This window comes from Dendrobates tinctorius, unplaced genomic scaffold (assembly GCF_039654945.1).
Source record: "Dendrobates tinctorius isolate UK_male_01 unplaced genomic scaffold, ASM3965494v1 ptg000143l, whole genome shotgun sequence".
NCBI lineage: Eukaryota > Metazoa > Chordata > Amphibia > Anura > Dendrobatidae > Dendrobates > Dendrobates tinctorius.
Window position 1 is genome coordinate 11,877,287 of NW_027361810.1, and position 26,747 is coordinate 11,904,033.

The following is a 26,747-nucleotide window of genomic DNA, read 5'->3' on the forward strand; positions in this document are numbered from 1 at the left end:
AGGAAGGCTATCACTCCATTTTGCAATGCCATATCCTGTGGACAGCGCTTGATTGGAGCCAATTTCATCCTACAACAGGACGATGACCCAAAGCACACCTCCAAATTATGCAAGAACTGTTTAGGGAAGAAGCCGGCAGCTGTTGTTCTATCTGTAATGGAGTGGCCAGAGCAGTCACCAGATCTCAGCCCCATTGAGCTGTTGTGGGAGCAGCTTGACCGTATGGTACGCAAACCGACCTGTGGGAGAGGCTTCTGGAAGCATGGGGGGAAATTTCTCCAGATTACCTCCGCAAACTGCTAGAATGCCAAAGGTCTGCAATGCTGGAATTGCTGCAAAGGAGCATTCTGTGCTGAAAGCAAAGTCTGAAGGAGAAAATTATTTCAAATAAATATCTTTTTTTCGAACCTTGTCAATGTCTGGACGAGATTTTACATTCATTTGGCAACTCATCTGATTAATAAAAGTATGAGTTTTCATGGAAAACACAATTGTCTGGGTGACCCCCAAACTTTTGAACGGTAGTGTATAAAAAAAAAATTTGGTTTTGTCGCATCTGTAAAGTCTGATCTAATCAAATAAGATTTAACCCATCTAGTAAATGCCATGAAGCCAGAACTTCAGTTTTTTGCCTCTGCAAAAAAATAAACAAAAAATCTAAATTATGTATTTAATACAAAATTGTAACCATGAAAGCTCAAATCGATGGAAAAATAAAATGGCGGGGCTGAGAGTGGCGACACGAACCAAACTTAATTTTACAAGCTACTGATTTATTTTTTTTTTACCACTAAGAGAAAAAATATAACCTGTACAAGTTTGGGGGCGCTGAAATCATACTGAGCCGGAGAATCATGTCAACACAAGGTAAAATTGTCATTTTTTTTTTCCCCTCAATTTCATGCCACAGTTCACCTTCCACCTTCATTTTTCCAATCCATGAAATTATAAAATCACATGAATGGCTTAATTGAAAACTAGAAATATTATATATAAGAAAATAAAGTTATGGCTCTTGGACAGAAGGGAACGAAAACAAATTGCAGTGGGAAAGGAAGAAATGTGTCCTTCGTGAAATGTCTGGTGCAGGTTTACAGCTGCTTCTAGTGGGCCGACTCTTCTGTCATCGCTGGGGGCTTCCTGGTAACTCAACTCCATCAAGTCAGTGTGGTGTTTTTTTTTTCTAATGCTATTTTAAAAGTGTGGGGGGACAGGATGGGTGATAAGTCCAACCACTCTGACCCCCACTGAGCGAAGGGACTTTTAACCCATTAGTATAGGGTGGCCGTATGCATGCCCGACTGCCTCTATTTTTCTAACTGGGATAAAAGTTCCTTTTTTGCCAATTGGAGCAGGTCCTAAGTGGGGATTAGGTAATAACTTGCACCCCTGCACATATCTTGTTAAACAGACCACCCTGCTCTGCTACAGCCGCTTTCTTCACCTGATATTATAACGTTGCAGCAGATTTCCTGCCATGATGGCTTCTCAACATTCAGAAAATTCGCCAAATTCAGACATCCGCGTATCGCTGTCCGAGTACAAACATCTAGATTCTGCCTAAAATTATAGTTTATTAGTAATGAAACTGTCAAAGAAAATAGGAAAGGTGTCCTAATATTCAACTTGTGTGAATTGGCAAAATAATGTAAAGTTGCATTTTATACTTTAACCCTCAAACACAATGTTTTCTAAAATTACTTGTCAAGAAGGATGAATCTATATACAAGACTTATTTTCCTGCACAGAGGCTGATGGTAAAGTTTTACAAGAAAACTGCACAAATCACTTCTTCAAACATAACTTTTAATAAACTCTCGATCAGAAGGTCGGATGTGGAGGTCTCGGCCCGCGGACATTCTGGGTCTGTGATAAATTACAGTGCAAATGAGAAGAGCCCGGGGCGGGGGGCTACAGCGCGCTGCAGGCGCTAGGGTTTAGTTATGTCTCTTAGCTGCGGTTATGTTTTCACTGCCTGGAAGAAGAACAACCTCTGATCTCCAGCCGCTCAGTTTCCAATTTTTTATCCGCAGCAGAAACTCCAAAGGACACGTGGACATGGAGATCCTGGTGTGCTGGAGGGGCCGCCGTCCACACATCACAGTCCATGCCCTGAGCACAGCTCAATGTCCCCAAACTATAAGATAATCTGATTCTTAAAGCTGCGACTCAGCTCTTTGTGGGGGAGGACGATGGAGTTTAAGATCACAACCTCCGCAGGGATGGAGACGTTACATCCTGCAGGAGAAAACAATGTAAGAATATACAGAAAGCAATGATACGAGTAGCACAAGTGTTGTCGTTTTGCAGCAGTTGAGCAGCCGCTTTAGGACAACTACACCCTTTCTCGTTCGCCTTATTGGAGGACACAGAGACCATGGGTGTATGCTGCTGCCACTAGGAGGCTGACACTATGCACAAAAAATGTTAGCCCCTCCTCCGCCGTATACACCCCACCGACCGGCAGGAAGTTCCTCAGTTTAGCTTAGTGTCAGTAGGAGGTGGACACGGGTCTTTGATTAGACCCATATCTACCTCGATGTGCGTCGTTTCTTTTCAGGTTTTTCCGGAGGGATACAGTGTGAATAGTCACATCTGTAGTCCCACAAAGAGACTATGAGTACGGCGTGTACTGCCACCCCGTATCCTCATAAGTCTACAGCAGGACCAAGACCCCTAACATGGATGTGGCGTTCTAGATGGTCCTCGCTCCCCGTCTCCCACCCACTCGCCTACCAGAGCCGGTCGGTCGGTTGAGGCGCAGGATACTCTCCTTGAAACAGTACGCTGGATGAAACGGATCAGGAGGGTAAGTATGAGACCTGAGTCCCATTCTCCCCTGCGGGTTCCACGCCAGGCCACTCCATGGATTCTTCGGCAGCGGTCGCTGTGACAGTGCTGCGACGCCTCCAGGCGGCCGCTGCAGCTATTTAGGCCCTGGCTGGTTATCGGACAGCTCTTCCCCCCCCCCCCCCCCGGCGGTTCTGCGACGCCTCCCTGTGCTGACAGGCGGCCGCCTCTTCTAATCCAGCCCCCGGCTTCATATGGGGCCTTGTCCGGTGTCGCGGCCACGCCCCCCGCCTCCATTCTCGGGCGGGCTTCCCTCCCGCCCGCTCTAAGCCCGCCCACGGCCTTCTCCCCTCAGGTTGAGTGTCCCGGAGGCGGCGGCGCCTTCCCTCCCACCCTACCATCTTAGCGGGCGGCACCATTTTTATCATCGGCGCCTAGCCCCGCCTACCTCCCTCCTCTGCATCTGCAGGAAAGCGCACGCTTCCTGCTCGGCTACTCTCTGGCTGCCGCCATTTTCGCAGCCTGTCAGCCGGACGCTGTTCCCTCAGCCGTGCCCCTGCAAGCCGGACGAACCGTGCATCTCCATTTATTGGAAGCTGCGATAGGACACCGGACCGTGAGTAGCTCTGCATACTGCAGACTGACACCCTCCTCTGCCTCCTGTCCCCCAACCTTCCGGCAAGGCTTCAGTGACTGTCCGTCAGTATGTCTAATTCTAAGTCTGACCGCGCTCGTCCCCCTGCCTCCTCTGGCACCTTAGTCAAGTACTTTGCGTGCTCTTCTTGCAATCGCAAACTTCCCTCAGGTCAGTCCACTCCCCTCTGCCTGGACTGTAGCAATCCAATCCAGCCCGACGCTGCTCAGGAGCCATCCATAGCCCCAGTGGTGAGTGAGCCCCCCATGCCGGGCTGGGCCTCCTCTCTATCACAGTCAGTGGCAGACCTCACCAAGGTGTCTCAGTCCCTAGTAGCCGTTCTGGACAAGTTGCCTTTGGGAGCTTCGGCGGGACCCAGCACGTCTCAGGACGTCCCATCTGAGCCAGCCAGCGGCAGTCGCAAGAGGCCCAGGCAGGACCTCCAGGCGGAGTCCTCCCCTCGTCCTACCTCACCCCATAGTCCCCAGCAGTCTCCCTCTCGGGCCTCCTCTCCCGAGTCAGGCGAAGCGCTTTCGGAATCGGAAGGGGTATTAGAGCTGGATTCGGACCAGGATGCGAACATGAAGGTTACGGTGCAAAACCTCATTGCCGCGATTCACCATACCTTCGACATCGCTGACGCCCCTGCGAAATCCTCAGATCAGGAGGTTTCGTTCAGACGGGCGGAAACACCATCCAGGGTGTTTCCCTTCCATTCTGAGTTTGGAAAGATTTTTACAAAGGAGAGAGAAGATCCGACCAGACGCTTTCAAAGAGGAAAGCGTCTCGGCGTGCTGTACCCGTTTGCTAAAGAGCTCACGGACAACTGGGCCGCTTCTCCCTCGGTGGACCCTCCTGTGTCCAGACTTTCTAATAATACGGTCCTTCCGCTGTCAGGTGTGGCGTCTCTAAAAGATTCTAATGATAGGATCATAGAATCTCTAGCAAAATCTGCCTTCGAAGCGGCATCAGCAGCGGTATGTCCAGTCTTTGCTTCTTCTTGGGCAGCAAAGGTCATATCCACTTGGGCAGACGACCTTCGGCAGGGCATTCTGGATAAGGCACGACCAGAGCATTTGGCCGATCTCGCCAATCAGATTTCCCATGCGGGGGATTATCTGCTTTCTGCCTCCTTGGATGCCGCATCTTGCGCAGTTCAGGCGTCAAGTAACATCGTGGCAATCCGACGTACAATTTGGCTCAAGGCCTGGCAGGCGGACTTGTCCTCTAAAAAGTCTCTGACCAATCTGCCTGTTCAGGGAGTGCGTCTCTTCGGATCACAATTGGATCAGATTATTAAGGACGCTACTGGAGGTACGAGTTCTCTTCTCCCCTCCAAGCCTCGCAGACCTCCTCCAAGGCGTCAGTTTCGTCCCTTTCGGACTTTCCGCCGTTTCAATACGGCGGAAAACCCTTCCAACCAGCAAAGGCCACAGGCACGTCAGGAAAGAAAGAAGGTTTCCTTCAGGCCCACTCCGTCCTGGCGGTCCCACTCTTCCCAGGGAAGACCGTCCAGATCTAGACCTGGACGGTCTACATCCGCATGACTACCATCGGTCTCCCGTGGTCCCTTCCAAATGGGAGGTCGACTTCTTTTCTTCAGCGACGTCTGGCTCGCCTCAGTAGAGGACGCTTGGGTCAGAGAGGTTGTATCAACAGGATACAAAATAGAGTTCATTTCTCTTCCACGGGATCGCTTCTTCCAATCCCGTCCGCCGAGGGATCCGGCCTTGGTCCCGGGGTTCGGTTCAGCCATCGCCTCTCTTCTCAGTTCCGGGGTGATTGTGCCCGTTCCCGAATCGGAACGCTTCACAGGGTTTTATTCAAACCTGTTTGTGGTGCCGAAAAAGGACGGGGCAGTTCGGCCCATCTTGGATCTCAAGTTACTCAACAAGAGAGTTCGCCTTCGCCACTTCCGGATGGAGTCAGTACGCTCGGTAATTGCTTCCATGGAGGAGCAGGAATTCATGGGTTCCATAGACATCCAAGATGCCTATCTACATGTGCCCATATTTCCCGGACATCAGAAGTTCCTGCGGTTTGCGATTCACCACGAACATTACCTGTTCGTCGCACTTCCTTTCGGGCTCGCCACCGCTCCCAGAGTCTTCACGAGGATTATGGCGGCGTTGATGGCCTTGTTGAGGATCAGAGGTCTCGTTCTTTTTCCGTACCTCGACGATATCCTGATCAAGGCTCCCTCCTTTCAACAGGCCCGCCTAAGTGTGGCGATCGTTCTAGACACCCTGTCCATTTTTGGGTGGATCGTCAACCGGAAAAAGTCCTGTCTGGTCCCTACTCAACGCCTTGTGTTTCTGGGCCTTCTGTTCGACACTCGTCGGTCAAGGGTATTTCTCCCACAAGACAAGATCCTTTCCCTGCAGCAGGGCGTGCGATCATTACAGATCACACAATTTCCATCCCTCAGGACAGCCATGAGGGTCCTGGGGAAGATGGTGGCGGCGATAGAGGCAGTTCCCTTTGCCCAATTTCACGCCAGTCCACTCCAGCAGGCCATTTTGTCCAGGTGGAACAGGTCGGCTCTGTCTCTGGATCGTCCGGTTCGCCTTTCATGCTGGATCAAGCGGTCTCTCAACTGGTGGTTGACGTCTCCCCTCATTCTCTTGGGGGGGTCTTTTCTTCCCGTTCACTGGCAGATTGTCACTACGGACGCCAGCCTCATCGGCTGGGGTGCAGTGTTCCGCAATCACACTGTTCAGGGTCGATGGTCGACTCAGGAATCAGCTCTGCAGATCAATGTCCTAGAGATACGAGCGATCCATCTAGCTCTCGTCCACTGGGAAAGGCGCCTCAAGGGCCTGCCTGTCAGGATTCAGACAGACAATGCCACAGCGGTGGCGTATATCAACCGCCAAGGTGGGACACGGAGTGTCTCAGCTCTGGCGGAAGTGTCCAGAATTCTTCAATGGGCAGAGACCTTTGTTCCAACGATTTCCGCGGTTCACATTCCCGGCGTGGACAACTGGGCCACCGATTTCCTCAGCCGCGAGGGTCTCGCGGCAGGGGAATGGTCCCTACATCCGGAGGTGTTTCATCTGCTCTGCCGTCGGTGGGGAACTCCGGATGTAGACCTCATGGCATCTCGCCTCAACAGGAAAGTCCCACAATTCGTGTCCAGGTCTCGGGACCCTCTGGCAGTGGGCGCCGATGCTCTGGCCGTCCCTTGGTCACAGTTCGAGCTCCCCTACCTGTTCCCTCCTCTGCCTCTTCTTCCCAAGTTGTTGAAGAAAATCAAAGCAGAGGGGATTCCAGTCATCCTCATTGCCCCGAATTGGCCCAGAAGGTCTTGGTTCGCAGACATTGTCAACCTTCTCGCGGACGCCCCCTGGAAGCTTCCCGACAGGGCAGATCTGCTGTCTCAAGGCCCGATTTGCCACCCCAATTCTCGGTCGCTCAATTTAACAGCGTGGCTGTTGAGACGGGCAGGATTCTCTGATCGGGTAATTCATACCATGATCCGCGCCAGAAAGCCGCCTTCTTCGAAGATCTATTACCGTACATGGAAAGCCTATTTCTCCTGGTGTGAGACCAATGACATCGCGCCCTTGGTTTTTTCGCTCCCTTCTATTCTGGAGTTTCTGCAGGCAGGCCTGGATGCGGGGCTTGCTCTCAGTTCCTTGAAGGGTCAAGTTTCGGCACTGTCCATTTTATTTCAGAAAACGCTGGCCTCCCGGCCCCAGGTCAAAACCTTCCTCAATGGTGTGGCTCACACGGTTCCTCCGTACCGAGCGCCCGTGGATCCTTGGGATCTTAATTTGGTTCTTCAGGTTCTGCAGGGTCCTCCTTTCTGGTGGCCATTACCTCCATTCGGCGCGTGTCGGAATTAGCAGCACTTTCTTGCCGCTCTCCTTTTTTGGTCCATCAGGACAAGGTAGTTCTGCGGCCTCCGCCCTCTTTTCTTCCGAAGGTGGTATCTTCGTTTCACCTCAATGAGGACATTGTTCTGCCATCCTTCTGCCCAAGCCCAGCTCACCCTCGGGAGTGGTCCTTGAACAAGCTGGACCTAGTCAGGGCATTGAGAGTATCTAGCCCGGACGACTTCCTTGCGGAAGTCAGACTCTCTGTTCATCATTCCTGACGGGGCGAGGAAAGGTCACCCAGCCTCAAAGGCCACTATTGCGCGCTGGATCAGATCGGCAATTTTGGAGGCATACCGGGTCAAGCATCGAGTGGCCCCTCCAGGGGTCAGAGCGCACTCTACCCGGGCGGTGGGTGCCTCCTGGGCGGTGCACCACAGAGCTTCCGCGCTGCAGCTTTGCAAGGCTGCAACGTGGTCATCGGTTCACACCTTTGTGAAATTCTACAGGGTCCACACCTACGCTTCGGCGGACGCCAGCCTAGGTAGAAGGATTCTGCAGGCTGCGGTGGTGAGTCCACTGGCCTGATGGAAGTTTGTTTCCCACCCCAGGGACTGCTTTGGGACGTCCCATGGTCTCTGTGTCCCCCAATAAGGCGAACGAGAAAACAGGATTTTTTGGGTTGCTTACCGTAAAATCTGTTTCTCGGAGCCTTCATTGGGGGACACAGCACCCTCCCATGTTCTACAACTCCTGTTCTTATGTTTGTCGGTTTGTTACAGTTGAGTTGTTTGTTCTGTTCTCAATCTATTCTGTTACTTCTACTGCTTTCTCACTAACTGAGGAACTTCCTGCCGGTCGGTGGGGTGTATACGGCGGAGGAGGGGCTAACTTTTTTTGTGCATAGTGTCAGCCTCCTAGTGGGAGCAGCATACACCCATGATCTCTGTGTCCCCCAATTAAGGCTCCGAGAAACAGATTTTACGGTAAGCAACCCAAAAAATCCTGTTTTTTGCCAGCAGCTTTCTGGTGCAGAAATACAACAGATTAGTTTGCTTTTCAGAATACGGATTGCAGCCTACGGGATCCATTCTGGGTTCATATACTCAGATCTAAATCATCAGCCACATGTGACCACTGATCCAAGGGACAATTAATACTCCCACAAACCCCTCAGTACATATCAGTAGCACAGCCTCAAGCTTTGCAACTCTCCCACTGTGAATGTAACCTGGTCCTTGTGGTGTTAAAAATGTGACAAGTGGCATAAATGGCATGGGCGAGGCTAAAGCTCCTACAATCAATGTCGAACAGGTCTGGTCCCCATGTCAGAGCCAGCAGAGAACGCTGCGGAGAAAGAAACCATTTATCTCTGGTACGGTCTTGTATTTTGCAGGCTTCAAAGCACTTAAATGGCTTTTCCCATCTTCAAGATCTTATCCCAATATGTAGTAGTAATAATAGCAAATAACTATTATAGATATAGCATAGTTCTGATTACCAACGTTGCTTACACCATGCACAGAGCCATTGCCGTAGCTTAGGTATCCATGAGTACATGTATAATTATTTTCTTAGAATGAGAGGAGGAAACAGCGTTTCAAGCTGTCAAATCTATTTTTTGTGCAGTAGAAAGAATTTAATATAATTTCTATAGTTAACTGTGGCAAGAGCTGGATACAACTTTCCAGTCTCGCATACACAGTATGGAAGTAAAAATCTTAGTTCCCCCCCATAGATGGACCCTGTAGGTTAATGTCAGTCCGAGCCAAGACCTTAATGTAACACAAGACTAAATTCCACCTTCCGCTGTTTTTCCTCTAATCACTCACCTTACATTAAACAGTAATTTTTTGCAAAGTTTCTTACCCAGAATTGTGATTGAAGGTGTGAGCTTCCCTTCCCGGAACAGGGTCTCGCTGTCTATTTTGGAGTAAGGGTCATTAGGATTGGGGTCACTGGGTGTCCCCTCCACGCGGGCCCATCGGCCTATGCTGCTGTCCCAGCCGACTATGGTGTTTAAGACGCAGCTGTGATCCTGCAGAGTAAAGCGGTGAGAGCTTCATGTAGTCAGGCAGCGGTACGCATCTCTCTGAGGCACAGGGGGCACACTGTTTACCTGCAGCACAGCGCCGTGTAAAATGATGGATTCTCGCACCCGCACCCCGGCTCCGATGCTCACCCCCATACCAATGGACACATTGGGGCCCAGCTGTCAAGAAAATGTAGAAATAAAAAAAAAAAAAGTTAGATATTTCTTCTGTGTTTTGATGGAATTGAACACAAACAAAAATAACATGCTTTTCAGTAATGTAACCGAAGATCTGCGATACATACACAAACGTTTAAAGGGAATCTATCACCCTTTGCCTTTCAGCTGCCGGCATAGACATCGGGGGCTTATCTACAGCACTCTGTAATGCAGGGTCCTGCAGTGCGCAGGCGTCAGGAGAGGTCTGGCGCCTGCGCACTGCAAAGTTCTGCTCTGCCCTCAACAGGGCAGAGCAGTGCGCCTGCGCCACAGCCATTACAGGATGGGAAGAAGAGGACGTCATCGTGTGAAGAAGGGAGGCGTCGGACCGGACCGCAACACCCATCGGACCGGACCGCCCACCCCGGGGTGAGTATAATATAACGTGTTTTTCTTCTCTTTCAGGTTACATCGGGGGCTTATCTACAGCATTACAGAATGCTGTAGCTAAGCCCCCGATCGCCCGATGTCTATGCCGGCAGCTGAGAGGCAAAAAAAAAAAAGGGTGACAGATTCCCTTTAATATATACAGTAGTTAGTTAGCATACACACGCAATCGTTAACTATATCAAACTTCTGCAGTATTTTTCTTATTGTTCTGTTGTCTATAAAATAACTGAAAATAGTTTTAATCAAGACAACATTGTATACCGCTCCTAAGGAAGCCTGTGTGTCTCCATGGTTACAGACTACAAAGCTTGTGTAGTCCAATCTTGATTGTCGTACTCCAAACCCCTTCACTTGTAGTAATACAGATGACCCTTTCTTTTTCTTGGTCCAGCACCTCCTCTCCACTGCTGCACCAATCTGTTTGGCTGCTGCGGTAATATCACCACTGCAGCCAAACAGAACGGTGTAGTGGTGGTGAGACTGTGCTAGATCTGGTAAGGATCAGTAATATTCAATTTTGTTTTTTCCCTATTGTACGGCATAAAGTTCTCTAGAATGGGAGAAGAAGTAGTGAAATAACTCCAGACTACAGTGGTTACGGGGGAGACAGATCTTGCATTGGGTCTGCTACTACAAGGTAGAGGTCTGGGGTGGTCCCCACTGATCAGGTCAGCTTTTACTACAGTTCCTGGCATAGAAGTCTGTGAAATTCTGTCCGAGCACAAACAGTCTGGGGTTCTGCTGCTCTGACTCTTCAGCCTCATATGGCCCTGATTGGGGGTCGGGAGACCTGCGGTCAATTCATGCCGGGACCGATTATCATAGATTGAGACTGGTGCTCAGCCCATGAACACCCTTATATTCTTATTATTAGACGTCTATGACCCAAAGTATTCATATACCATACATAGATGCTCCAAACACCTACAGCTCCTAGTATGGACCCATAACGAGATCTGTGCCCCCCATCATCATGCCAGATACAATTACTCACCACGGCGGTTGGATCAACTTTGGCGGTGGGATGGATGTACACCTTTCCTGCAGGGGGGAAAAACATAAGTATAGAATATATTAAGAGTGGCAGGGACGTCTGACCCCAGGCACGATGCGAATGTGGGGTCTGGAGAGGTTGTAATCAGTAAGACAATGTTCAGCCGTACCCAGTATGATCGGCGCCCCCTCCTGGTTGTGTGCCAGTCTCTCGGGATGCGTTATGTGGTACTGGTCCAGATAAAGGCGGCTGGCATAAATGGCTGAGCTGGAGAATGAGGACACAGCAGTGAGCTGAGCGGCTCCATATCTGCGCTGCGCTCGACCTAGGAGCCGACACTCACCCCGCGGACTTTATCTGACTCCAGAAACCGTCAGTTTTGTAGACATATAGCTGCCCCCGCCCGGCCAGCTCGGAGAATATGTCCTGCTCCAGCCTGATCACCTCCGTCCGCTGCCAGCTCAAGTTCTCCTCGCTGCAACACAAGGGAATACAATGGGATTATTCCATCCACTTTATTTGCAGCATTCATGTGCTTACTGCTTTCTGGCTGCACCTGACTTCTCACTGCTGCCCCCTGCTGGCTCAGCGTGCATACAGCACATGGTGATTCTGAGCGGCGCCATGCAGCAGGTCCGGATTTCACATGTAAGATGTAATTTACAAACCGACAAAAAGGAGCAGAACGCCTCCATCCACTGCAGCATTAACAGCAGGAAGGTCAGACGCCTCCATGGAGGCCACCATGCCGGACATATCAGTCGTCACCCAGCTTCCCCAGATAAAATGAGACTGCACAGGATTAGAAGAACATGGCCACCCTTGCCTAGATAAATGTATGGTGTCCTTACAGCTGGCGCTGCGACTACAATGGAGTGGAGCTGAGCTGCAATACTAGACACAACCTGCACCCAGAAGGGGTGCCATTTCTGAAAAAAAAAAAAGCTGCCATGTTTCTCTATTCCTGGACATCCCCTTTAAGAAATAGCTAAACAGCATAGCAATGTATAGATAGACAGATACTTCTATCTGAGAAGCCATCAATCATCATATCCAGCCATTAAGGGACTATATTACCCATCATTTCATTTACAAGTTATATCCTGATTATTATTACTAGACTTCTATTTCCAGGAGGTCTCGAGATTGTTACTAATGTCCGGTCACGAGCTTTACAGCGGTCACCGGACAAGTGGTGTGTGTATGCTCTGACCTATATGTGGGAGGGGGAGGAGGTGAGCTGTGACATCACATATTGTGAATGGTGGATCCCAAGCTATTCACTGTATATGGAGGTGTTATCTGTCATTGTACAGGAGGAGGTGAGCTGTGATATCACCTATGATGGCTCCTGTGTTATTTTATAGCTGTTACCTTTTAGCGTAATCTCATCTGTGATGATAATGAAATGACTGCTGAGAACTGATCTCTACAAAACAGGAACCATCAGCCAGATAGAATCATAGAATCGTAGAGTTGGAAGGGACCTCCTGGGCCATCTGGTCCAACCCCCTGCTCAAAGCAGGATTCGCTAAATCATCCCAGTCAGATGTCTGTCCAGCCTCTGTTTGAAGACTTCCATTGAAGGAGAACTCACCACCTCTCGTGGCAGCTTGTTCCACTCATTGATCACTCTGTCAAAAAGTTTTTTCTAATATCTAATCTGTGTCTCCTCCCATTCAGTATCATCCCATTGCTTCTAGTCTTTCCTTGTGCAAATGAGAATAAAGTTGATCCTTCTACAATGTGACAGCCCTTGAGATATTTGTAGACAGCTATTAAGTCTCCTCTCAGTCTTCTCTTTTGCAAACTAAACAATCCCAAATCCTGCAACCTTTCCTCATAAGACAGGGTTTGCAGACCGGTCACCATTCTGGTCGCTCTTTTCTGAACTTGCTCCAGTTTGTTGATGTCTTTTTTAAAATGTGGTGCCCAAAACTGGACACCACATCTAGATATGAGCTTTAGATAAAACAAAAAAAAAAAACAGCAAGATTGTGAATCCCGTATACTAATGATCACGAGATTGAGAATTTAAGAAGGAACCTGTCAGAAGATTTCTCCTCTGGTCACCATTACCTGCATCGCTGAATGCACTTTCCAACAAACTTGCTGGAGTCAAGGAGGTGGAGCCACTGTTCGGAAGAGTCCAGCTGTCCTTGCCCTACACCCTCCAATCTGGCACGATGCAAGTTACATTAAGCCGGTCTGGAATCCTGCGCATGTGCATACGATTTCCTGGGGCTACTTGTCCCATCTCTGTCGCTGTACTGTGCAAATACTGTTTATGTATCAGAACTGGAGGACAATGGCGTCTGCGCAGGATTTCTAGAGATCGGCTTTAGCGCAAAGATTGCGCGACTCTTCCCTGGCAGGTATCTGACACGGCGCTTGCAGAGAAAAATTTTTTGACAGGTTTTTAATGTGAAAATATGTGATGGAAACACCTGGTGATTTCCATTTCCTGCAGATGATACATTCCCTTTAAGGTCAGACATGAAAGACACAAGAGGAAGCCAAAAAGTAGAAGTGGTTGTGATGAGTGAATAGATCAGTGAGCTAGGGGAGGTGCCATCACCGCCGGCGGTGCCCAGGCCATGTGCCGGTGCCACACACAGCACTCACCTGATGCAGGAGGAACAACTGGCCGCACATGCAGGAAGCACAAGGAACAGAGGAAAAGGAGGAAAAAAGAAGAATAATGAATGCACATGAAGAAATGATAAATGAAAAAGGGAGACACCACAGCATCGGAAAGGAGGGAATACAAGGGCGCATCCAAGCCGAAGAGAAAGGGAATGGGGCGACTCACAGCTGCACGTCCTGCTGGTTGCGTTGGAAAACCTCAGCAATGTGCTGGAATATTGAAGGCGAGAAGAGGTAGATGCCGCAGTTGATGATGTCACTAACAAATGTACTCGGCTTCTCCACGTAATGCAAGACCTGCCGAGGAGAAAGACAACCATGGAGCACACTGATCAGATCCTGCCTGCAGTCACCACTAGGGGGAGACCAATATACGCACTGAGGAACTGTGAGCCTGTATGCAGCAAGCGCCACCCATTGGCAACAGCAGGAGGCCACAATTATTTCCTTTTAATTCTACAGAGGATTTTGGGCTCAGATTACTAGCATGTAATCTATCCCCCATCCATAGGCCTCCAGGACTGGGAGAAGCCTCTTATTTTGCAGTAAATTTGGTCAGCCACCCAGTGTCCTATCATGACTTTACCTCCGCCGTCTCCCGCCACCTTACTAGTGTCACCCCGTTACCTCCTGGGTATCTGTCTTCGCCACGATGCAGCCGTAATTCAGAGACTGAGTCCTATTCGCCTGCAAACAGGAAGTTGTACATAATTAGAGGCAGCACATGGGTATATATCTTAATGAAAGCAAAAATATGCAAATAAGGCTTAAAGGGACGGGCCACTTCAAAGCAAAACCCAAAACTGCCATCTTTTGTCCTAATCAATCATACGGCTCGCTACACTTGGAATAATTGTCAGTCTTTACATAGAAACAAAACTTTTCCAGCAAGCAGAGATCTTGAGCTACTCAGAGGATCTGTCACCAGATTTCCCTAAATAGACTGCATACATTATTAAATAAGCCTCCCATACCTGATGGCTGCGGTGTACTTACTGTGAAGCCCCATGTCAGAATGGCTGTATAGGTTATACCCAATCTAGGCCCACCCAGCCTGACCGACAGCCTCTCAGTGTCCCTCTGCCCTGCTGAGATATCACCCTGCTAAGAACAATCTGCAGCTCTCAGTCCAGCTGGATGGGTGACTGGTGACAGATCTGCTGTCCATCAGGCTTACTGTGGTTCCCAGCATGATGTATCTGTGCGTCTCTTCATGTTGCTTCTGAAACCTCAGCATTTGAGGGAGAGGAAACTCGCAGCAAACATCTGCATTCATCACAAAGAATGCCTGTGGTCCCCCGGAAAGGATCTGGTCCCGGAAGTGATAAATCCCTCCTCCAGTACCCAGGGCTGAAAATTCCTGCAGATACCTGCGTGAGAGGACAGGAGGAGACTATGACATATAGTGGAACAACTCAAGCCGTTCATCAAATTAATTTACAGTCACATCCAGAGCTGCACTCAAAACTCTGCTTCCTTCCCCATCATGTCAGATCTCACAGCTCCCTGCACCTTCTTTCAGTTTCACCCATCATCTCACCTGATTGCTACTTTAAACTCTTGCTGCGCTGTGACAAGGAAGCGACTCAGGGCCTCATTGGGCTGATAAAATCCAATCAGTAAGATCTCCTTCAGGTTTGGCACCTACAAGAAAGGAACGGTGTCACATGGGATGTTACCAGTAATATTATAGTACTGATGTATAACTGGAACGAAGAGGTGTACAGTCCCTGCATCACTTTACCGCCAGGCCCTCGGGTGTACTGTACACAGCTTACAGAGCTCTGTTCCTGGCTTGTTAATCCTCATCAGTGCAAGATGAAAACCAGTCTGTACAGAGCCAAGATTTCCAGATCAGACACGGATGAAGACTGATTCCTAATTAGCAGAGCAGTGAAGTGCCCTACAACAGCGCCATCTATACCCGAGTGACTGTGTGGGGTAGTGCAGCTCAGCTCCATTTAAGTAAATGAAGTTAAGAGACCTTTCTACTGATTCCTGCGGCCCATATCAGCATGTGTTTTATGCTGTGGCAGGTGAGAAAAAAAAAAAAACACTGGCCAGGGACTGTCCAACAGGCCGATCCCTGCCTATATCCCCCCAGAGTGACAGGTCTCTCCCGGAATACACACACATATGGAGAGACCTGTGAGTCTATGGGAGCGGGGTGGGAAGAAGCTGCCAGAGAACGGCTGCAGACTAGTCAAAGACACACAGTCCTTATATAGGTTTTCTCTGTAATGCCACAGAGTAAACCATCCACAGCTGCAACAACATAGGCGGACGAGACAATCTGCGTGAGACAGCCGACCTGTTCCCTTTTAAGCTGCAGGACCAGACACCGCCATCTATACGAGGCGGTACTACAGCCAGTCCAGCACCGACGTTTCCACAGCCGAACAGATCACACAATGATGACCGAACTTCAAGTTAATACATTGATGTGAAAAACCTCTGTAAAGAGAATCTGCAGCGCTGCTCACTTCTGTGTCGGGATCACACTTATGAGTGTGATGCGCGAGTCTCTCGCATCAATACCCGGCACTGGGGACTGGAGTGTGCAGCCGCATGTATTTCGATGCAGCCGCACACTCCGGTCCCGAGTGCCAGCAGCAGCTCCGGGTATTTATGTGCGAGTATCTCGCATCATGCTTGCAAGTCTGACCCCGGCCTTAGGAGAAGGGTAGCGCTGATCACGTGGCAGGGATAGTGCAGACGGTACATCATCAGCCCCGCTTGCCTCCCAATGCAGACCTGAGCAGCGCTGGAGAGCTCCTTTACTGTAGATCTTACCTTGCTGCAAGCCTCGATGTGATGCTGTAACATTGGGACCCCGGCAATGGGGAACAGAGGCTTGGGAACCTCAAACGATAATGGCCGAAACCTGGTACCTATAAGGCAGAGAAGAGACCCCCATAAACAAGAGAGCCATGCTGGATTTACTGAGGACGGTGCTTAGACCCCACTGTTCGACAGTGAAGACGGCGCTGACTGGGCGTAGAGCTCGCATGGTGTAACAACCACACGTCAGCCTGGGAACGCGAGTGCTGACACCGCTGGAACGGCGCCGGGGGGGAGCAGAAGGGTTTTTATTTTAATGGAGAATGAGAAGGAATTGTCCTAGTAAAAAAATTTAAAATTATGGAAAACCCCTTTAAAATCATTGAAAAGTCGACTGCGCTATCCCCTCCAAAAAAGTTAGACCCCCCAGTCACTGCCAGGAGACAGTTGTGGGGAAGCCCGTTATTTGCACATTTCTATTGCTCCCGTGCATAGGAAGAAAATAAATCTGCAATAAATGTTGATTCAGAAACAGTGTTCCTGCCGTTTTGTGTACACAGGCCTATGTGTCTCCATGGTTACAGACTCCTGTGTGACCCCGCAGTCGTGTTACTCCCCCTCTGTCTGCAGGGGCCCGGCTATGTGTCTCCATGGTTACACAGTGGCTCTGTATACGCAAGACGCCAGGAGGACTATTTGCAAAGCGACTTCATTTTTGGTTTTCAGCGCATTGGTGAAATGGTTGTAAAAGTCTACACACCCTACAAGTGTATGATGGCGGAGATGACGGCAGTCACCGGACGCACTTACCCTTCTGGGGGCCCCCGATCAGGATGACGGCTTTCAGCATTTCTGCAGAATCTAAAAAAAGAGAACTAAGCATAAAAGACAAATTTAAGAGCTGACAACCCGACGACCCGGAGCGGGGGTGGGGTGGGGGGTTGAGAGCCGACGACCCGGAGGGGGGGGTGGGGGGAAGAGAGCCGACGACCCGGAGGGGGGGGTGGGGGAACGAGAGCCGACGACCCGGAGGGGGGGGGGGGTGGGGGGAAAAGAGCCGACGACCCGGAGGGGGGGGGGTGTGGGGGGAAAAGAGCCGACGACCCGGAGGGGGGGGGGGGGTGGGGGGAAAAGAGCCGACGACCCGGAGGGGGGGGGGGGGGTGGGGGGGAAAAGAGCCGACGACCCGGAGGGGGGGGGGGGGGTGGGGGGGAAAAGAGCCGACGACCCGGAGGGGGGGGTGGGGGGAAAAGAGCCGACGACCCGGAGGGGGGGGTGGGGGGAAAAGAGCCGACGACCCGGAGGGGGGGGTGGGGGGAAAAGAGCCGACGACCCGGAGGGGGGGGGGGTGGGGGGAAGAGAGCCGACGACCCGGAGGGGGGGGTGGGGGGGTCGAGAGCCGACGACCCGGAGGGTGGGGTGGGGGGGGGGGTCGAGAGCCGACGACCCGGAGGGGGGGTGGGGGGAAAGAGCCGACGACCCGGAGGGGGGGGGGGGAACCCGGAGTCCGCCGACGCCTCACAGCGGAGGGTTTGCTGCAGTTGTCTCCTTGCTGCACAATCCCAGCTGGATCCGGCACATCGTGACGACCAGCCAGGATTGTCCGGACGCCACTGTAACAAACCCTCCGCTGTGGGAGGCGATAAAGGGCTCGTCCTATATAGAAATATGAACAGACAGAGTCACAATACTGGAAGCTCAAGAAAAAAAATTATCAAAAGCCATACAGCAACTACAAGTACCAGAATGACCTCCAGCTGCTGGGAGCTGTGGTCCTTCAGGAGCAGATAAGCCACAGAGTACATGAGACATGGACATTATAGTACAGCATGACAGCAGCTGGCCGAGCTGGCACTTGTAGTCCCCCCACAGTACAGTACGACACCCACAGACCCGGCGTCACCGCCCCCATTAACCTCTCACAAGACCCCCAGTTACCTGCGCTGAGCGCTGCACCTCACACTTCCGCCTCAATCACTTTTTAGGGCACGTCAGTCAGGAAGGAGGATGCCGGGAGTTGGAGTTCTGGCTGATTATCGGCCCTGATTGGATGGAACGACGCACGTGACGAGGTACGTGAGCCGTGCGTGGTCACCATGGTAATAACAAACCGACTTGACCGGTTGGTGACGTCACTGAGAAAACATCGGGAAAAAAATTGCCCACGTGGCCGTTCTGCCTCTGGTGACAGATCCACGGTAAGACGTGACGTCAGAAGGAAACGCAAAGCTGCGGGCGCTACAGTGATAAACCGCAAGGTGATGACAGCACCGGCACCTGAGGTCAGCGCAGCCCGAGGTGAGGACCGATGTCAGAGAGTCCGGAGGTCAGCGGAGGGGAGCAGGAGTCCGGGGGGCTCTGTGAGGGATCATACTGTGTGGGGGGCTCTGTGAGGGATCATACTGTGTGGGGGGCTCTGTGAGGGATCATACTGTGTGGGGGTCTCTGTGAGGGATCATACTGTGTGGGGGTCTCTGTGAGGGATCATACTGTGTGGGGGTCTCTGTGAGGGATCATACTGTGTGGGGGTCTCTGTGAGGGATCATACTGTGTGGGGGTCTCTGTGAGGGATCATACTGTGTGGGGGTCTCTGTGAGGGATCATACCGTGTGGGGGTCTCTGTGAGGGATCATACTGTGTGGGGGTCTCTGTGAGGGATCATACTGTGTGGGGGGCTCTGTGAGGGATCATACTGTGTGGGGGTCTCTGTGAGGGATCATACTGTGTGGGGGTCTCTGTGAGGGATCATACTGTGTGGGGGGCTCTGTGAGGGATCATACTGTGTGGGGGGATCTGTGAGGGATCATACTGTGTGAGGGGCTCTGTGAGGGATCATACTGTGTGGGGGGCACAGAGAGGGATCATACTGTGTGGGGGGCTCTGTGAGGGATCATACTGTGTGGGGGTCTCTGTGAGGGATCATACTGTGTGGGGGTCTCTGTGAGGGATCATACTGTGTGGGGGGCTCTGTGAGGGATCATACTGTGTGGGGGTCTCTGTGAGGGATCATACTGTGTGGGGGTCTCTGTGAGGGATCATACTGTGTGGGGGGCTCTGTGAGGGATCATACTGTGTGGGGGGATCTGTGAGGGATCATACTGTGTGAGGGGCTCTGTGAGGGATCATACTGTGTGAGGGGCTCTGTGAGGGATCATACTGTGTGGGGGGCACAGAGAGGGATCATACTGTGTGGGGGGCTCTGTGAGGGATCATACTGTGTGGGGGGCTCTGTGAGGGATCATACGGTGTGGGGGGCTCTGAGGGTTCATACTGTGTGGGGGTCTCTGTGAGGGATCATACTGTGTGGGGGGCTCTGTGAGGGATCATACTGTGTGTGGGGCTCTGTGAGGGATCATACTGTGTGTGGGGCTCTGTGAGGGATCATACTGTGTTGGGGGCTCTGTGAGGGATCATACTGTGTGGGGGGCACAGAGAGGGATCATACTGTGTGGGGGGCTCTGTGAGGGATCATACTGTGTGTGGGGCTCTGTGAGGGATCATACGGTGTGGGGGGCTCTGAGGGATCATACTGTGTGGGGGTCTCTGTGAGGGATCATACTGTGTGGGGGGCTCTGTGAGGGATCATACTGTGTGTGGGGCTCTGTGAGGGATCATACTGTGTGTGGGGCTCTGTGAGGGATCATACTGTGTTGGGGGCTCTGTGAGGGATCATACTGTGTGAGGGGCTCTGTGAGGGATCATACTGTGTGTGGGGCTCTGTGAGGGATCATACTGTGTGGGGGGCTCTGTGAGGGATCATACTGTGTTGGGGGCTCTGTGAGGGATCATACTGTGTGAGGGGCTCTGTGAGGGATCATACTGTGTGGGGGTCTCTGTGAGGGATCATACTGTGTGTGGGGCTCTGTGAGGGATCATACTGTGTGTGGGGCTCTGTGAGGGATCATACTGTGTGTGGGGCTCTGTGAGGGATCATACTGTGTGGGGGACTCTGTGAGGGATCATACGGTGTGTGGGGCTCTGTGAGGGATCATACTGTGTGGGGGGCTCTGTGAGGGATCATACTGTGTGGGGGGCTCTGTGAGGGATCATACTGTGTGAGGGGCTCTGTGAGGGATCATACTGTGTGAGGGGCTCTGTGAGGGATCATACTGTGTGAGGGGCTCTGTGAGGGATCATACTGTGTGTGGGGCTCTGTGAGGGATCATACTGTGTGTGGGGCTCTGTGAGGGATCATACTGTGTGGGGGGGCTCTGTGAGGGATCATACTGTGTGGGGGGCTCTGTGAGGGATCATACTGTGTGAGGGGCTCTGTGAGGGATCATACTGTGTGTGGGGGTCTGTGAGGGATCATGCGGTGTGGGGGGCTCTGTGAGGGATCATGCGGTGTGGGGGGCCCTGTGAGGGATCATACTGTGTGGGGGGCTCTGTGAGGGATCATACTGTGTGGGGGCTCTGTGAGGGATCATACTGTGTGAGGGGCTCTGTGAGGGCTCATATGATGTGGGGGGCTCTGTGAGGGATCATACTGTGTGTGGGGCTCTGTGAGGGATCATACTGTGTGAGGGGCTCTGTGAGGGATCATACTGTGTGTGGGGCTCTGTGAGGGATCATACTGTGTGGGGGGCTCTGTGAGGGATCATACTGTGTGAGTGGCTCTGTGAGGGATCATACGGTGTGGGGGGCTCTGTGAGGGATCATACTGTGTGGGGGGCTCTGTGAGGGATCATACTGTGTGAGGGGCTCTGTGAGGGATCATACTGTGTGTGGGGCTCTGTGAGGGATCATACTGTGTGGGGGGGCTCTGTGAGGGATCATACGGTGTGGGGGGCTCTGTGAGGGATCATACTGTGTGGGTGGCTCTGTGAGGGATCATAGTGTGTGGGGGGCACAGAGAGGGATCATACTGTGTGAGGGGCTCTGTGAGGGATCATACTGTGTGTGGGGCTCTGTGAGGGATCATACTGTGTGGGGGGATCTGTGAGGGATCATACGGTGTGGGGGGCTCTGTGAGGGATCATACTATGTGGGGGCTCTGTGAGGGATCATAGTGTGTGGGGGGCTCTGTGAGGGATCATAGTGTGTGGGGGGCTCTGTGAGGGATCATACTGTGTGGGGGGCTCTGTGAGGGATCATACTGTGTGGGGGGCTCTGTGAGGAGTCATACGATGTGGGGGGCTCTGTGAGGGATCATATGATGTGGGGGGCTCTGTGAGGGATCATATGGTGTGGAGGGCTCTGTGAGGGATCATACTGTTTGGGGGGCTCAGTGAGGGATCATACTGTGTGGGGGGATCTGTGAGGGATCATACTGTGTGGGGGGCTCTGTGAGGGATCATACTGTGTTGGGGGCTCTGTGAGGGATCATACTGTGTTGGGGGCTCTGTGAGGGATCATATGGTGGGGGGGGCTCAGTGAAGGATCATACTGTGTGGTGGGGGGTTCTGTGAGGGATCATACTGTTTGGGGGGCACAGAGAGGGATCATACTGTGTGAGGGGCTCTGTGAGGACATCATACTGTGTGGGGGGCTCTGTGAGGCATCATACTGTTTGGGGGGCTCAGTGAGGGATCATATGGTGTGGGGGCTCTGTGAGGGATCATACTGTGGGGGGGCTCTGTGAGGACATCATACTGTGTGGGGAGCTCTGTGAGGGATCATACTGTTTGGGGGGCTCAGTGAGGGATCATACTGTGTGGGGGGATCTGTGAGGGATCATACTGTGTGGGGGGCTCTGTGAGGGATCATACTGTGTTGGGGGCTCTGTGAGGGATCATAGTGTGTGGGGCACTGTGAGGGATCATACTGTGTGGGGGGCTCTGTGAGGGATCATACTGTGTGGGGGGTTCTGTGAGGGATCATACTGTGTGGGGGGGGCTCTGTGAGGGATTATAGTGTGTGGGGCTCTGTGAGGGATCATATTGTGTGTGGGGCTCTGTGAGGGATCATACTGTGTGTGGGGTTCTGTGAGGGTTCATACTGTGTGGGGGGTTCTGTGAGGGTTCATACTGTGTGGGGGGATCTGTGAGTGATCATACTGTGTGGGGGGCTCTGTGAGGGATCATACTGTGTTGGGGGCTCTGTGAGGGATCATACTGTTTGGGGGCTCAGTGAGGGATTATACTGTGTGGGGGGTTCTGTGAGGGATTATACTGTGTGGGGGGCTCTGTGAGGGATTATAGTGTGTGGGGCTCTGTGAGGGATCATACTGTGTGCGGGGCTCTGTGAGGGATCATACTGTGTGTGGAGCTCAGTGAGGGATCATACTGTGTGCGGGGATCTGTGAGGAATCATACTGTGTGGGGGGCTCAGAGAGGGATCATACTGTGTGCGGGGGGCTCTGTGAGGGATTATAGTGTGTGGGGCTCTGTGTGGGATCATACTGTGTGTGGGGCTCTGTGAGGGATCATACTGTGTGGGGGGCTCTGTGAGGGATCATACTGTGTGGGGGGGTTCTGTGAGGAATCATACTGTGTGGGGGGCACAGAGAGGGATCATACTGTGTGGGGGCTCAGAGAGGGATCATACTGTGTGGGGGGCTCTGTGAGGGATTATAGTGTGTGGGGCTCTGTGAGGGATCATACTGTGTGCGGGGCTCTGTCAGGGATCATACGATGTGGGGGGCTCTGTGTGGGATCATATGATGTGGGGGGCTCTGTCAGGGATCATACGGTGTGGGGGGCTCTCTGAGGTTCATACTGTGTGGGGGGCTCTGTGAGGGATCCTAATGTGTGGGGCTCTGTGAGGGATCATACTGTCTGAGGGGCTCAGTGAAGGATCATACTGTGTGGGGGGCTCTGTGAGGGATCCTAGTGTGTGGGGCTCTGTGAAGGATCATACTGTGTGTGGGGCTCTGTGAGGGATCATACTGTGTGGGGGACTCTGATGGGACAAGGCCCTGAAGGGATTATACTGTGGGGGGCACTGCGGGGTCATCGTTCTGGGTGTGAGGACACTGTGGCGCCATACTGTGTGGGGGGGCTCTGTGGTGGCATCATACTGTGTGGGGGGGGGCTCTGTGGTGGCATCATACTATGTGGGGACATCATAGTGTGTGGTGAGGGGACTATGGACACCCTATTTATTACATTAATGGCCGGACCGTACAATACAAGCAGTTATTACAATCCCCCTTTCGTGTCTCCTCTGTTTCCTCCATAGATTGTAGCTTGGAGCAGCCGGACCCTCGCTCCTCCTGTATCTGCTGATTTATGTGATTATTGTTATCCTGTAATGTCTTTATTATCTGTACAAGTCTGATCTAAAATGTAAAGCGCTGTGGAATATGTTGGCGCTATAGAAATAAAATTATTATTATTATTGGGCGAGATTGATCAGATAATGTTCGGATACAATTCCATATAAGTAATAGATATTTTGGGTTTTCTTCTCCGTTACACCCGGGTGATGACGGCTCTTGACGCTTTGTCTCCTCCACACAGAACAATCTCCCGCTGTTATTCAAGATATCATCAGTTCTCCCTCAGAGATAAACAGCTGTCACCGCTGCCCGGACTGCCGGCAGCAGCACCCCATATGGACACCCGGGTATAAATAGAGCCTGGCTCAGGGTGGGAGACATGGATGGATGTCAGGGTCTTGAGTGCTGGAAGGAAGTGTCGCCTCATTTCATTCACAGTATCACTGTGTCCTCACAGCGGCCCCCCAGAATCCCTGAGTCCTCGTCTTCAGGTCTTTCTTCCTTTCTTTGTTAGAGTTGGGGAGTAACTTATTTCTGCTCCATAACAGAGTTCATCTCCCAATACTTTTCCCATATACTGGTGGTTTTGCAATAAAGAAGGAAAAACATTGATATAGATAATGCATAGAGTCTAGGGTGTGTGGTGTAGTAACCACTGAGTCCGCTAGGGGGCGCTGTGTGGATGTCCGAGGAGAAAGGATGAATGGCAGAACACAGAATGGCCGTTATGTATCCCAAAGTGGGTGGCTTTGGGATGGAGACTTATGTGTTGTTTAGCAATGATATTGCTGAGGTGTTGCTTCAATGTATAAAGGAGAAGTCTCCAGGTAACTAGAGAGTTGGGCGGACCTGGTTACCTACAAACCCACCCAGGGGTGTGTTTAAGAGTGTCATAATAAAGTATATGTGTGGCTGTGTGTAATAGGACCTTTAGTGAGGTCATAGCCATGTGATCACCTGTGGGTGTCGTTATGGACCATATAAGGTACCTGAGGTCCGGTCACATGAGAGAGAGCGCATGGATCTGATTGGGCCATGTGGAAGGTCCCGGCAGGCCTATGTGGTGGAAGGTGTGCTACCCTACTGAAGACCTCGTGCTGAGGTTGCTGACCCAGGGAGGCCTATGTATATTGGCTGTATGTGAGGACGGATAAGCCTCCTGTGTTTTGCTGAGGCTCCAGGACTGAGCCTGAAACAATGGACATTTATACTTACTTTCACCTGAGCTGAAGGCAATTCCTTATGTTATGTGCTGGTTTATGGGTTATGGAGCAATAAACTCTGTGAACTTTTAAAAGGAACGTGCCTCCTGGTTGTCTCCCGTCACACCTAAGCGAGTAGAATCCCTACAGGTGGTAGTGGGCTAATATATAATATCTCAAGGTAGAGGGTAGCTTAATGGTTAACACACTATATAATGTTATAAATTATAATTACAGCCTGTGGATAAAGAAATATTGTTCACTGTGATAAAAGGAATAATAGTGATTGCACAGGAAAGTGTATTGTAACAATATGTGCAAAATTCTGGATTTATCAAAGTCTCTCAAATCTTTTTGTTTCTCTTCTCAATGCCATAAGAGAAACATAATAAATCTGTTTACCTGCAGCCACCACTAGGGGGAGCTCCCTGTACACAGAGATACATGATGAGATCCTGTCTGCAGTCACTACTAGGGGGAGCTCCCTGTATACAGAGATACATGATAAGATCCTGTCTGCAGCCACCACTAGGGGGAGCTCCTTGTATACAGAGATACATGATAAGATCCTGTCTGCAGTCACCACTAGAGGGCGCTCCCTGTATACAGGATACATAAGATTCTGTTTGCAGCCACCACTAGGGGGAGCTCCCTGTATACAGAGATACATGATAAGATCCTGTCTGCAGCCACCATTAGGGGGCGCTCCCTGTATACAGAGATACATGATAAGATCCTGTCTGCAGCCACCACTAGGGGGAGCTCCCTGTATACAGAGATACATGATAAGATCCTGTCTGCAGCCACCACTAGGGAGAGCTCCCTGTATACAGAGATACATGATAAGATCCTGTCTACAGCCACCACTAGGGGGAGCTCCCTGTGTACAGAGATACATGATAAGATCCTGTCTGCAGCCACCACTAGGGGGCGCTCCCTGTATACAGAGATACATGATAAGATCCTGTCTGCAGCCACCACTAGGGGGAGCTCCCTGTTCCCTGTATACAGGATACCTAAGATTCTGTCTGCAGCCACCACTAGGGGGAGCTCCCTGTATACAGAAATACATGATAAGATCCTGTCTGGAGCCACCACTATGGGGGAGCTCCCTGTGTACAGAGATACATGATAAGATCCTGTCTGCAGTCACCACTAAGGGGAGCTCCCTATATACAGAGATACATGATAAGATCCTGTCTGCAGCCACCACTAGGGGGAGCTCCCTGTATATAGATTTATATTTCTCCTTTGGTAAAGCAATTATAAATCCACATATATATTTTTCCCTGTAGTGGCTATAGGAAGAATTCTAGCATTTAAAGTGTTACCTTACTTTTAGTAAACTTGTGACATATCGTAGAGTTATGTGAAATGTTTTGCTCTGTAATGGTCTGGATTCTGGGACCACCACTGATGTTAAAATGAAGGGGCAGAAGCTTTTGGTCAAGCACTGCTGTAAGTCCAGACTGACGACACACAGAAAGTCTTTCCTTTTCCCAATTGTCTCCCAGAAGTTGCTGTTCCATTTGCTCTCCCTGTTTGCCGACTCCTCAGTAGCAGCAATGTGAGGTATTGCAGCATTGCCTTGCTGAAGTGGATCGGAACCATCGTGATACCCAGCACGGACGCTATTAAAGGGGTTGTCCAGTAATTTTACGTTGATTGCCTGTCCTTCGGATAGATCGTCAATGTTTGATCTGCCAGTGATACTTACTTGTGGAGCTGGCCGTCTACTTGTCGTGGCTGCCGCGGGGTACTACACCTCCGCCTCCTATTGATTAGAATATGAGGCTGATGTGCAGTCCCCTGCAGCAGCCACTACAAGTAGACGGAGCAGCTCGGCATGTAGTTCCGGGTGACTCCGATAACTGCTGATCAGCGGGGGTCCCGGGCATCAGACCCTGGAGATCAGATATTGATCACCTCTCCTAAGGATAGGTCATCAGTGTAAAAGTAGTGAACACCCTCTTTAAGTAGACGGCGATTAGGTAGAGGAGGAAGAGCCAATGTTTGCCCTCGTTAATAATCGGCGGTGCCTAAAGTCGCCCCCGTGATCATCTATCAATAGCCTATCCGAAC

The 26,747-nt window shown here is 51.2% G+C and overlaps 1 protein-coding gene and 1 long non-coding RNA gene across 5 annotated transcripts; one reads left to right on the forward strand and one right to left on the reverse strand.

The window, feature by feature from the left end:
• Positions 1-1,785: 1,785 nt before the first annotated feature.
• Positions 1,786-18,383, reverse strand: GMPPA (GDP-mannose pyrophosphorylase A). Of its 4 annotated transcripts, none has more exons than XM_073545450.1 (14): positions 18,243-18,383; positions 17,115-17,165; positions 16,317-16,414; positions 15,064-15,167; positions 14,701-14,893; positions 14,151-14,210; positions 13,690-13,820; positions 13,503-13,520; positions 11,221-11,352; positions 11,047-11,144; positions 10,878-10,924; positions 9,362-9,454; positions 9,112-9,280; positions 1,786-2,238 (listed from the first exon to the last, which is right to left on the reverse strand). In XM_073545450.1, exons 2-14 carry the CDS (start codon positions 17,152-17,154, stop codon positions 2,138-2,140), a joined length of 1,284 nt encoding a protein of 427 aa, XP_073401551.1. In that variant the 5' UTR covers positions 17,155-17,165; positions 18,243-18,383; the 3' UTR covers positions 1,786-2,137. The 4 variants fall into 4 exon arrangements, with proteins under 4 accessions (XP_073401551.1, XP_073401549.1, XP_073401547.1 ...); XM_073545448.1 differs by lacking the exon at positions 18,243-18,383 and adding an exon at positions 18,047-18,159; XM_073545446.1 differs by lacking the exon at positions 18,243-18,383 and adding an exon at positions 18,032-18,051.
• LOC141049236 (uncharacterized) lies at positions 18,310-24,764 on the forward strand. The gene is made up of 2 exons (XR_012220299.1): positions 18,310-18,602; positions 23,424-24,764. It is a non-coding gene; the product is annotated as an uncharacterized lncRNA (long non-coding RNA).
• The last annotated feature ends 1,983 nt before the right edge of the window (positions 24,765-26,747 follow it).

Excerpts from the sequence above, each read along its gene's own strand:
- GMPPA (XM_073545448.1), bottom strand. The coding sequence starts at position 18,122 with ATGTCCATGTCTCATGTACTCTGTGGCTTATCTGCTCCTGAAGGACCA. Across the intron at positions 16,415-17,114 it reads GATCGGGGGCCCCCAGAAGG|GTACCAGGTTTCGGCCATTA; the intron begins GTAAGTGCGTCC and ends TCTGCCTTATAG. Across the intron at positions 14,211-14,700 it reads ACATCATGCTGGGAACCACA|GCGAATAGGACTCAGTCTCT; the intron begins GTAAGCCTGATG and ends TCCTGTTTGCAG.